The sequence below is a fragment of the Lepisma saccharinum genome, chromosome 21 (assembly GCF_977018435.1).
Source record: "Lepisma saccharinum chromosome 21, izLepSacc3.1, whole genome shotgun sequence".
NCBI lineage: Eukaryota > Metazoa > Arthropoda > Insecta > Zygentoma > Lepismatidae > Lepisma > Lepisma saccharinum.
The window spans coordinates 37,149,289-37,162,120 of NC_139249.1; the positions used below are offsets into that span (position 1 = coordinate 37,149,289).

At 36.7% G+C, this 12,832-nt stretch overlaps 1 protein-coding gene across 1 annotated transcript in view; it reads right to left on the reverse strand.

The window, feature by feature from the left end:
• LOC146004388 (putative ATP-dependent RNA helicase DDX60) overlaps positions 1 to 12,832 on the reverse strand; it is a 72,446-nt gene that overhangs the window by 42,251 nt on the left and 17,363 nt on the right. The window contains exons 2-3 of the mRNA XM_083143196.1: positions 10,218 to 10,414; positions 6,229 to 6,368 (exon numbers count right to left, since the gene is read on the reverse strand). Coding sequence (XP_082999322.1) covers positions 6,229 to 6,368; positions 10,218 to 10,401 — 324 coding nt within the window. The 5' untranslated portion in view covers positions 10,402 to 10,414. The remainder of the gene's footprint in view (positions 1 to 6,228; positions 6,369 to 10,217; positions 10,415 to 12,832) is intronic.

Genomic DNA, 12,832 nt, shown 5'->3' on the forward strand with positions numbered 1-12,832 from the left:
CTTGTTAGTGTTACGTTTCCGAAAATTAGCGTTTTTGTTTTAGAACATTTATCACCTACACTGTGTCTCCTGCATGGCATTCAGATTCCTACAGCAGATAAAAATACAATGTTTTCTCGAGTTGCGAAAAAAGCTGCTAGTGTGTATCTTCTCAAGTGTACTGGTTTTGATCCCCAGTGGAGACACGTTGCATAGAGGTTTGAATTCCATTTTAAAACTGTCTGAACATGCTAACCCACATGGCAGTAACAATTTCAGACCAGGAAAATTCACAATCAGAATTCACTTATCTTAGAACCACGCTACTACAGAATGGATACAACATCAGAGATAACAGGGTGCTTACAAAGGCAGTTTGCATCTCAGCCGAGACCAGTCATGAACCGCAGTGTGGCCATTAGAAGGACTGATTCTTGACAACCTGGAACACAGTTGTACCATTCACTGGACTTACTTCGCAAAATTAAGCAGAATTATCGCCAGGCATGACAAAGACAATCCACAGATCACCCAACTGCAATCAGTCAATGATGATATGGAACTCGTGTATTCCAGGAGTATACCACATATCGTGTGAATATCGGACACCATACATATGACAAACAGGATGCACCATTGAACGGAAATAAAATGAGCAAAGCTACATCAAACTGCTCCAACAAGAAAAGTCAGGACTAACAGAATATAGCATCACGAAGAGTCATAGAATTTTATTTGCCGATACCAAAAGCACAGCCAAATGTGCCAGTTACTGGGGCAGAATAGTAAAATTGCCCCGAGAAAGCACAAAATTCAAACAGAAAAGTGGGACTCCAACTCATGCCTGGAATCCACTTCCCCATAAAAGCATATCTGCCAATTAAACACCAGGATCCAGAGCGAACCAATCAAAGGACAGAGTAAGCTCCGCTGCTTCATACACACAATAAAGCTTATACTTGGTTTCCAATCAATATTCTCTGATGATGAGAGAGTATGTACTCGAAACGTTGAATGCTAAGGATTAATTAATCTGACTGGTAACCCAAGAATACTTGTTCGAATGACATTGCCGGAAAGCTACAATTCCTAAACTACAGGGTGATTTCAAAGTCTCGATCCATTTTAGAGAAAACGAGGCTTGACATTAGAACAAATGTATTGACCTCATGTGGCTGTTATTGACCCACACACTACAGTTGTGTCTGTTGAGAGTTCCACATGTGTGAAAGGTAGCTTCTTCACTAAACAACGCGTGTTCTATCAAATCTTCCTCTTGCATTGCCTGTAACAGCTGTTCTCCTTTTCAACTTGTGCACCACCTGAAGGTCATTTGACCAGATTTTTTACGGTGTACTGGAGTATCTTCCACACAGTTGGTTGTGGTAAGGACAGCTCCTGGCTTAGCCTTCTTGTTGATGCTTTTGGGCTTCTGGTGATGTCATCTTCTATCCGTGGCATGGTTTTGGCTGCTACGTTGGGCCTTCCTCAATGTTTAGCATCATGCACAGAACCTGTTCACTTGAGCCAATGGTTGACAACTAATATAAACCTAATTTTATATTGTCAACAATTCTGCAGATAATCAAACTCTTACCCCTTATAATATTCATTAATATTATAATTAATACCATATTTAATTTGGTGCATATAATAAATGTATAAAGATAAAAAATATGTAACATACTTATGGGTAAAATTGTTCGGATCAGGATAAAATAAATTTCACAAAGGCTGAGAACTACTGCACTAGGCAACCAAAATACACAACTAGCTCTGTGCCATGTTTAGTGCACATTGATACATATTTTACATGATACACTTGAAAGACAAATACATTTTTTTTTATTTTTAGTTTAATTTTAAATTTTAGATATAGCTCAAGAAAGAATAGTAAAAAATGCATCCTGTGCCTATTTATATACCATAATGTTAGATTCTATTTACAAAAATATACAAAACAACACAATGAATTGCGAGACCACTGAAATGATGCCACAAAAAATTAACAAGATCAGGTCTCTCATAATACCTCAATGCCACTGGTTTTCTCACAGAAATGTTTGCTATTACCCAGCAGAAACAAACTAAACTCGGACAATGGTCAAGCACAACCGACCTGACACCTTATACTTCAAAATATCCCAGACAGCAAGAACAAATGTGGACCTCCCGTACAACACCCTATCTATCACCCATACAAGGAACACAAACTATGCTGAACTAAGCAGCACACCACAGTAGACAGCTAAACCTGCCAATCACCACCCCCGGCTCCAACAGACAATGAAAAACAGAGCAACTGCCAATAGTAAACACAGGAGAAAAGACAGGCTAAGCAACACCCACCAGCACCGCCCGATGGGAGAAATTGGAACTACTGCTGCCTGGGAACAAGTAAAGCAGTGACGAATTAACTATCTCAATGGAGGCACTGGTCTTTCTAAATTAATCTAAAACTAATTAAATTTGCAATGCAGAAAACAGAACATAACCTGTACAAAACTACTCTACTGATGTGAATATGTACATACTATGTAGATACATTTAGTAAGTATGATGAAACATGAAAAGACCAATCAGGAAAAAAAATACATTCACAAAAAACAGACTTTTTAAAAAATCGATTATTGAGTTAAAGGAATAAGAGAATTGAAGAGGATGGCAAAGAAACTGGAGAGATGGAAAAAGAGATGAGGCAAAAGAGGAAAGAGGAAGAAGAAGATTATTGAGTTTGTTGTTTAAGTCCACTTTATGCACATAAAGGCTAATTGGGACTGGACCTACAGTTTAAGTGGGATCCGAACCACTGTGTCATGTGACTACCGGGTATTGAACACGGGACCCCTTGATTACAAGACGACGACATTACCACTATGCCATCAGGGAGCCTTTTATATTTTTTTTAACTTCTACTGATGTCTAGCTATAAATTCAATGTCAAAAGTTGTCTTTTTATACTGGAGACTGGAGAGATAAACCATAGCAATGGAACAAGAAAAATGCTGACAACTAAAGTATTTTCAACGATTTGGAACACTTAGATGGGAAAAGAGCTGGAAAAAACCCAACCACAAATGCCAGGGGGAAAATCAGTATCTTCCCCGAAAAAAGGCAGTTTTCCCCCTGAGCACTTCCAACTCTAATGCTTTCTCACACAGCCGAAGTGTCTAAAGCTTTATTGTATTTTCATATGCACTATCATAGTAAGCATGTTGGCACAGGCCAACAAAGTATATGTATATATCATATTAGATCAAGAAATAAAGTATTCAGATTTCTGTTCTCATTTTAAAAATGAGAAAGATATTCTATGTATGTATGGAATTACCCAGACTTCCTTTGTGTGTGAAAGATGTGAATGTACTACAGTGAAATCTCAATTATACATTTTATGAGGAACAGGAGAAAAAAGTAGGGATGGGCAGATATGAAATTTTGGTAGATACCGATAAAGTACAGATATAAAATTTCCGATACTGATAACCGATCCCATATAAAATTAGAAATGGTCCTTGAAGAACCTGAAATGTTCATTGGTCTCCATAATAAACGTGTGTTTCTAAGTGACAGCAGTGCAAAAGTTGAATATTTAGACATTTACTTCTTTTAGAAAGTAGGGCATGGAAATTATCCATAAAAATTACAACAAAATGGCACAAAATTTTGCACAAAATTATAAGATATTTATCGATATATCGGATCGGTAAAATAATCGGTAATTTTTTCCCATAAACCGATAGAATATCGATTAATCGGTCCCATCTCTAAAAAAGTATAACTAAGAAATACATATTATTGAAAGATAATTAAAATGATAAAATTAGGTACACAAAGAATGGAAAAGAGTACTATATACCATATTTGCGCATGTATAACGCACATCCTGATTTTGATGGCAAAAGTGACAAAAAAGTATCTCATATATAATGTACAGAACAACTCTTTCTTAGTTGTAGGACATAAAACTGTTGCTATGTCCAGCAAGAATGAAACGCATGCCTATGCAATGAGTCAGCTGTTGCTATGCAGATCATGATGGAATATCCTCCCCTGTATACAAGGTGTACAACTTTGCTTCTGCTGTTTTCCGACAGGTGGCAACAACAGGAAGTAGCGGTCGAAAGAAGCAGATCGCAGACGTCACGCAGTTAGCTTGGACCTCTGTCAAGATAACCCCATTCAAACATTAGTCGAGTGGTGTGTGCATCGTGAAGTTGTTCGCGATTGAAAATGTCAGTGTACGAGCCAAATTCTCGCCATTTGCGGGAGGTTCTACTTTTTTTGTTTCAATATGAAGAAAACTGCGGCTGAGGCTCATCGAATGCTCTCCACTACGTATGGTGAGGACGCTACAAGTGAGAGAACCTGTCGTGAGTGGTTTCAACGATTCAAGAACGGTGACTTTAACGTTGAAGACCGGCATAGTGGTGGAAGACAGAAAGTTTTCGAAGATGCAGAATGAGCTGTTAAAACCAAGTGAAACAATCACAGGTGCTCGTTATCGAACGCAATTAATGCATTTGAGCCGAGCATTGAAGGACAAACGGCTGCAATACAGCGAGAGGAACGACAAAGTGATTTTGCAGCATGACAACGCACGACCCCACGTTGCCAAAGTGGTGAAAACGTACTTGGAAACATTAAGATGGGACGTCCTACCCCACCTGCCTTATTCTCCAGACATCGCTCCCTCTGATTATCACCTGTTTAGATCAATGGCTCATGAACTGGCTGACCAACACTTCCGATCTTATGAAGAAGTCAAAAAGTGGATCGATTCGTGGATCGCCTCCAAAGATGAACAATTTTTTAGACGCGGCATTCGTACGCTGCCCTAAAGATGGGAGAAAGTAGTGGCCAGCGATGGACAATACTTTGAATAATGCCTGGGTAAGCAATGTTTTTCATTACAGCATCATATTTTTGGGGAAACACGGCGGAAGCCAAGTTGTACACCTTGTACAATGAGTCACGCAAGAAAACAAAATCAAGATTGGAAAGAGGGGGAGTTTTAATGCTGCTTTCATATTGCAAGTTCTGCTGTCTGCTCAGGAAAATGGCAACAAGACTGAGGCTCGAAAATTCGAGGTTGGTGATGCAAATATAAGATGGCAATTTGGAGGGCTCGGAAAGTTATTTTCCATTATTTCTCATGTGAGAAATGCGATGATATGGCTCCCACGTACACTTGATCACCACCACAATGGCGCCGGTTTGCTTGGCTATGCAAAATGTTCCGATACAAGGTGAAAAATCATGAGAAACAGTATTCACTTTTATAAGTTTTATTTATACATTTTTTTTAAAATTTGTTAATGCTAAAGAATTCCAACCTGCCACCTAACCTAACATACATGTACAATAATATAACAAAAGAAGGTAGAAACATCCGACAGTAATGTTTTACATTGTAAAATCAATACTTAATGAAGTTGTTTGTGATGTTTTCCTGGAAACTTTTTGAGGAAGTTATTTTTCCATTATTTCTCGTGCAAAATGTGCCGATGATTTTCCTACTGTGGGATGCAATTTTTAATAAAGTTGTTTGCGACATTTTCTGTCGATACATACATTGTTATACACAGTGGCATAGTAAAAAATATGCGTGGTCTCATGTTAGCTGTTGGAATTATACCGGTTAACATGCACCGAATTTTTAATTTAAAAAAAAATGGAAGAAAAGGCACGTGTAAATATGGTATGCACCGAAGTTTGCTGCATGCACTAATCTGTTCTAATAATTAATATAAATACACAAAATCACGAGGAATAAACAGTGAAGGAACCAAGGGAGGGGGGAGGAATGCAGTACCATTTAATAGCTTCAGACATCCAGGTCCAGGCAAAATACTTTCTTGGCATTCTTGTCTTTTGTGCAACACTTTCATGGAGTCTAATATCTTGGAAGTTCTGCAAAATTTGAAGTGTTCATTTATTTTTCAGCAATATTGTGTTGAAAGCTGTATTCTGCAATTCGTAAGAGGTATTTTGCTATTCTGATGTGATTCTTGTATATAACTCTGGTAAACGGATTCTCTATAATTTTAGTGGAATATTCACCAACTAATATTAATGTATATTTTGAACAACTCTTAACTTGTAACAATTTTCAGGAAATAGAATCATCAGGAACTGGTAAAGTACGAAAATCAGTATTGGTGTCAGTTCAGTCCTAGTGTTAATATATAACAGTCAAAAAATATTAGTATTACATAAACTAGGTCAATAATACACATATTCACTCACCTGGTCCTCATTTGTCTCTTCAGATTCCTCCTGTGGCACACTTGCAACTCCTTCATCCTTCGCAGGGTCTTCCTTTTCATCATCACACACTCCATATTTATCCATTTCTTTAATAATATCCTCTTCTGAAGAACCCTCATCTATGGAATGAAAAAAATATTTTCAGATATTGAGGAAAAACTTTTCATGCCTTTAACTACTTTCCTTATCATCTTAAGTAAATTCTGGCAGGTATTAGGCGCACTTTATATTATTCAGAGTATAATCATTCCATTGTTTTTATCTCATACAAACTCGTGAGAGGCTCTCTGCCATTAAGTACAGTAAATATGCACTTGGAGGCAGCACCTTACTCAGCTTGATGCCCGGAAACCATTGTACATGTTGTCAAAGACAGTTTTTAAGAATATGCTTTCTTCGTTAGTGAATTCTCGGGGCCGTTGACCCCCTCAAGTATTATGTTGAATTCAATTTTAATCTACAGATTTCGATGTTTTACTTATAGTTCCAGCGTTAGGAAAACACAAATAATGGGAGATATTTGATCCCAAAGTATGGCCCACGCCATATGTTAGCAACGTTTTGTTTGTTAGTAAAAACTATTTGTATGTATACTAAAATAGCGAAAGAACACGTCGAAAATAACTATCAGTACCAAACCTAGCAATACTAACCTAACCACGCATAATTATAGCTGCTGATATGAAATGCTGTTTTGGGTGTAATATTTACTTGCGCGAAGCCTTCGGGCTGTTCTGCTTCACAGTAAAGTAACATTCTAAGGTAACAGATGTACTTTACTTCACAATAACACATTTCTGCGAGCTAAAATCAACTGAAAATGTTCATAAACAACAAAATCTTCTTAAACTATGCAAGATATTTCTTTTTTTTTCTAGGGGGTACAGAGGGTCAAGGGTACTGAATTCTCTAGGGCAGGGCCGGTGATGTTGATTTAGCTGTTGTGCAACAATGATGTAAATTATGCTCACATAAACCCCCAACTAATCCTACAAGACAATGTGAAATGTGTAGCAGTGTAAAGATGTCAAAGGCAACAAGATTTGTCATGTATCATGTTACTGCTGCCCAGATTGCTATGTCCCCTTATGTGTAGCTTCATGCTTCAGACTAACACACTGTGCCTAATACCTAATAATTTCAGAATCATAACTGCAATTTGTAAGATTTTAAAAACATTTAAAGGCAAGATATTAGCCAGTGTTTATGTTTATTATGATGATAAAAATGCCGGAGTACACTCGGGATAATAAAATTTGTTCTTTATGTATATACCTATACTTGCATATACGTAATGCTTATAAGTTAGTGAACTGAATTTTTTAAACTTCATATATTTTTAAACTTTCATATATACAATATTTAGAGGAAGTGCATTCTAAAATATTTACATGAATCAGTTAGCTTACATAATGTTCATGAAAAATGCATGTTCCATGCATGTGTGTGTAGCCAAATTCAACTCTGGATAATAAAACAAGTTACATGTATACACATATAGTGTCTTCTTAGCTATTATTAAAAGTAAAATATGTATTCTTAGTAACGAGCATACAATATAGAACAAAGAAGGGTTTAAAAAATTCCAAAATTTGAGACTGAATTTTGGAAATTAATTTGCAAGGCAAGTAGTTGACTACCACCACTTTCGTTACCATTGTTACCTTACAATTATTGGAAAATCACAATTATAAAACTTTACCTTATTCTTTCTGCTTTCTATACTCTGTCCTGGAAATCTTTGACGCTAGCGAACAAATACAAGGATCTGCGCATGTGATGACTCGAGAGGGTGCGGTCAATGAACTTATGAGAGGGGAAGTGAGTGTAGCTATCAGCCATTAGCAGCAGTGCACACTGCTCTGCCAAATCACTTTCTCCCCTTCTCTTCCATTATGCGCAGCCTTGTTGCACAGATTACAGGGGGGGAGAGAGGGAGGGAGGGAGAGAGAGAGAGAGAGAGACAGAGAGAGAGAAAGAGAGAGAGAGAGAAAGAGAGAGAGAGAGTGAAAGTGTGAGTGTAGAGAGAAGAAACACTCACCAGATGCAGAAAAACTTCAAATTTTCATGACACTGTCACATTTTCAGGAGTGGAATGTACGTAGTCCTTTCGCCAGTTTTGTAGAAAACTGTGAGTGGTGGGGGGAGGAGGTGGTGATGAGGATGAGATTTTGCCCCGATAGAAGTCGCTGCAGATTTGGCAGATGAGGGTGTAAATCCGCGAAACGTGCAACCCCCTTGAACCTAAGGATCAATAATCACCGTTCCTCCACCCAAAACTTCGATTTCACAGTTGCTATCCATACCAACAGCCTTTAACAACTGTTTCCATGTGGCCATAATCCATCTTTTACCCCACACTCAGACACATCATTCCGCAGGCGATGGGAAAGGGCCTATATATCAGGCATGCATGCCACTATACCACCCAGGACTCAACCTAACTAACCAATAACCCTTTCCCCTTTTCCCCAAAACTACCCCACCTTGCAGTAAACACTGGTGAAACTAACTCTTGTATCTACTGTTTCTGGCAACACTGATGCTGCTGTCAATATTCTGTGCCTCTACACTTCGTAACCACGATCTCTTTCTTCTCCTATGACAATGCGACCTAGGTCGCGAAATATCAAACTATTTCTTTTCGTGTTACAAGTGTTTACTGTCTCCTTCATTATTAGTGTTTGGCACTCTTCTCATCCTATTCCTGTATTTTATACAAATGATGAAGGAGACAGTAAACACCACAGGAAAAGAAAAACGTTGATATTTCGTGACCTAGGTCACATTGTCATCGGAGAAAAAAGAGGTGTACAGATTCACGAAGTATAGGAGTGCAGAATACTAACTGTAGTGTTGGTACAATGTTGCCAGAGAAAGTTAGAAGATAGGAAACAAATGTAAGGTACTTTCACCACTGTTTACTGTAACACTTTACTGTTTGTGTTATCTATAAAAAAACAAAGAAATGTTCAATGTTTTAACTTTTGAAAATTGTGGAACCCCGACTTTAGGTTTCCAGATTTTGCATTTCCCTGCATTATACATTCAACTCTGATGGTCCCAACATTGCAAAATGCCATAAAATTGTCCTCGATTTTACATTTTCCAGTATTTTAACTTTCTCAGCTTGGTCCCCTGAAAAACTTATTATCAAGGTTCCACTGTATTCTTAAATTCAATATTAAAAAATAAAAAAATCTGTGCTGTGTGTTACATTTGTATGGTCATGGGTGTTATGAATTATCTACAAATTCAAGTTCAATAGATGTTGAACTAAAAAAAAATACTTGTTAATTTTTTTATTATATTTTTTTTTTAATATTCCCACTTTTTAAGCATTTGCTCAAATGTTTCACTCAGTGTTATTTTGGAAACCCTTCTTACAGAAGCAAAAGCTTAATACTAATTGTCCAACTAGCGTGCAACATACTTTTCAAATGTATGAGATGACTAATCTACCTATTCAATCAATCATAAGACTAATGTATAATTTGTGAAACCTTGCTGTGGAAGAAAGGGGGGCAGGGAAGCATGAGAAAGAATGCTTGAATGATACCACAGAAAAATACCTAAATGAGAACACATGATTTTATGATCTCAGTATCTACAGCCTCAAAATATACACAAAACCCTTTCTCTTTTTGCAACACTGATATAACTGATGCTATTACAAAATGGTTTTGCCGTGTTGCTAATTTTAACATTACCATGCTACACCAGTACAAATATTAGGATAATACGCTGGAATTGAATCATCCCATGCAAGTCTTAAATAAAAATTGGTGATACCTACTTCTCAAAGATACCTACTTCACTACACAAAATTATTTTAGATATAAATCCGTCATTAAGGCACGGCACACACCTGTTTACTTTATACATTATTTGGACAAACACTTTCTCCTTCCAGAAACAGCTAGCTATAAACTATAATAAGTGTTAGTATTTAAAATATGTTCTCTTACCAGAACTAGTCTCACTGTCCTTATCTTCATGTGTAGTAAAAAGTGATTTAACTGCGGGGTCTTGGGTGCTGAATTTTGAAGCAGTATCAACTGATGAATCAAAATCTTCTGAATCATCTGATGAAGATTCATCAGTTTCAACTCCTCCCTCTCCCTCCTCTAACGGTTCTGGGTATTCCTCCATTGGGAATAGACTCCTGGAAAAAAGTACATGAAATTAAAATTTTATAAAAGATACATTCACTTATTTTTTCTCACATAATAATAATAATAATGCATTTATTCAGCAGGTGAGGTTCAGACGTAGGCTGTTCTACCACCTAACCCTTGTCATGAGCTACACAAGAAAATATAAGTATATATAATATAATATGATAATATATGAATACAGATGGAAAGCATGATTACACTAAGAGAAATAAAAAATTACAAATATACTCATTACAGTAATATTTGCCATAAAATAATATAAATGTGAATGTTAACATAAGGTTGCCTTTAAGTAAATAGTAAAAATAATAATTTGACGACAGTAATAAAATTCCAATAATTACAGTTATAGAATATGAGTGTCTTGTCGTTTCTTGAGTGGACATTTACTTCTAGTATGTGCTACTGTTCCTGTAGAAGCATCTCCTTGAATTTAATTTTGAAACTCTTATATAGTTTTATGGATTTAACATTTGTCGGTGCATTCCATGCTTTTGGGACAGATATAGAAAAAGATGAGGTATATAGCTTAGTGGAATGGTAAAGAATGTCAAGTTCGTTGTGACGTTTCCTGTATCTGTGAATTGTGCTGTGATTACATAATTTTTCAAATAAGTATGCAGAATAAAAGACAGATAGTGCAGTAGCCTCCTGTTGGCCATTGTTAAAATATTATGTCTGTTTAAGATGGGAAGGATGTGATCGCGTTTAGCCAGGCCAAAAGTATATCTGATGCATGCATTTTGTGCAATTTGTATTTTCCTACAGAGTTTTTTTTTTTTTTTTTTTTTTTTTTTCAAATTTGGACCCATACACAATGTCACAATAATCAAATAACGACCAAATTAAAGATTGAACTTGTCTAAGTTTGCATTCTGCAGGTAGTTGATCTTGGAAACTGTAGAGGCTTCTCAGAATAAAATATGCTTTTTACATTGTGCATTGATGTGATCCGTCCAGTCCAATGTCTCACTAATGATCAAGCCAAGATTTCTTGCTGAATTCTTACATGGGATGATTTCAATATTAATTTTAAGTTTAATTGGTTCAACAACATAATAATTTTGAGATTGTTTCGCTCCAATTAGCATATAAAGTGATTTTTCAGGGTTTATCTTAAGACCATTTGATGTACACCATGTGTAAATATTATTTAAATCAGTGTTGAGTGAGGAAATACTATTTCCAGCGATGTACATCTAGTCAAAAAATACAGTTGTGTATCACCTCCATAGAAATGTGGTGTGAAAAATTGAATAACCTTATTTAAGTCTGCGGTGTAGAGGGTGAAAAGGAGTGGTCCTAAAATTGATCCCTGTGGAACCCCTGATTTTAAAACTACAGCTTCGGAGATCTGTGAGGGTGAATTTTGAAGGAATGTCCTCTGTTTTCTACTAAGTAAATAGGATTCAAACCACCTTACGGCTACAGAGTCAAATTTATAGTATTTGAGTTTGGATATTAACAAATAGTGTTGGACTGTGTTGAAAGCTTTACTAAAATCCAGTAATACGAGAAGTGTAGAACAACGGTTGCAAATTTAGCAAAGAATATTATCTAACTTTTGTTAATGTTGTTGCTGTGCTATGTCGTGCACAGAACCCAGACTGAACTGTAGGTATCAAGTTGTTCGCATCAACATAATATATTAATTGCGATAATACATTTCTTTCTAGTACTTTTAGAGAGTACTGGCAATAGGCTTATAGGTCTTAAGTCATTGAAAGAACTGATCTTGTTGCTATTGAAGAGGCAAGACTCGCACTTCTTTCCATTTTTCTGGAAAAACGCTTTTAGACAAAGAATAATTGATAATATGAGTTAATGGAGTCAGTACATGGTAGTGTAATCTTTAACATCTTAGTGTTTATGCCATCCGCTCCAACACTTCTTTGATTTAAAGTTATGTACTGCTTTCTGCACATCAATTTCAGTTACTGTCATAGGGCTTGGGGCTCGAACCCCCCCCAAGGTTAATGATGTGGGGGCAGAGCCCCTCAAATAATTTTGCTTAAGAGGATCTAATGTATTATTTTGCTTCTCTTGTAAAGTTTACTCTGAATTGTGCCACATGAACTTAACTTTAAATACACATTTGAAATGTTCTAGACCATCAACTTATGACCGGAGACAGCAAAACACATGACTTATTACTATATACTAAGTATACCAGGTGTATAAGCTTAAATCTGCTGTTTTGTAGTCAGAAAAAGACATGGTTTGTTCAAAGAAAGCAATAAGAAATTTATTCAAAGAACTTGCCCTCGCGAGCTACACATTTTGCCCACCTCTCGGGCAATTTGTGGATACCACGCCAAAAAGGTCACTCTCTTTCGAGGCAAACCACTCATCAAGCCATTTTCGGACATCTGCATACGAATCGAAGTGCTGCTCAGCGAGGGCGT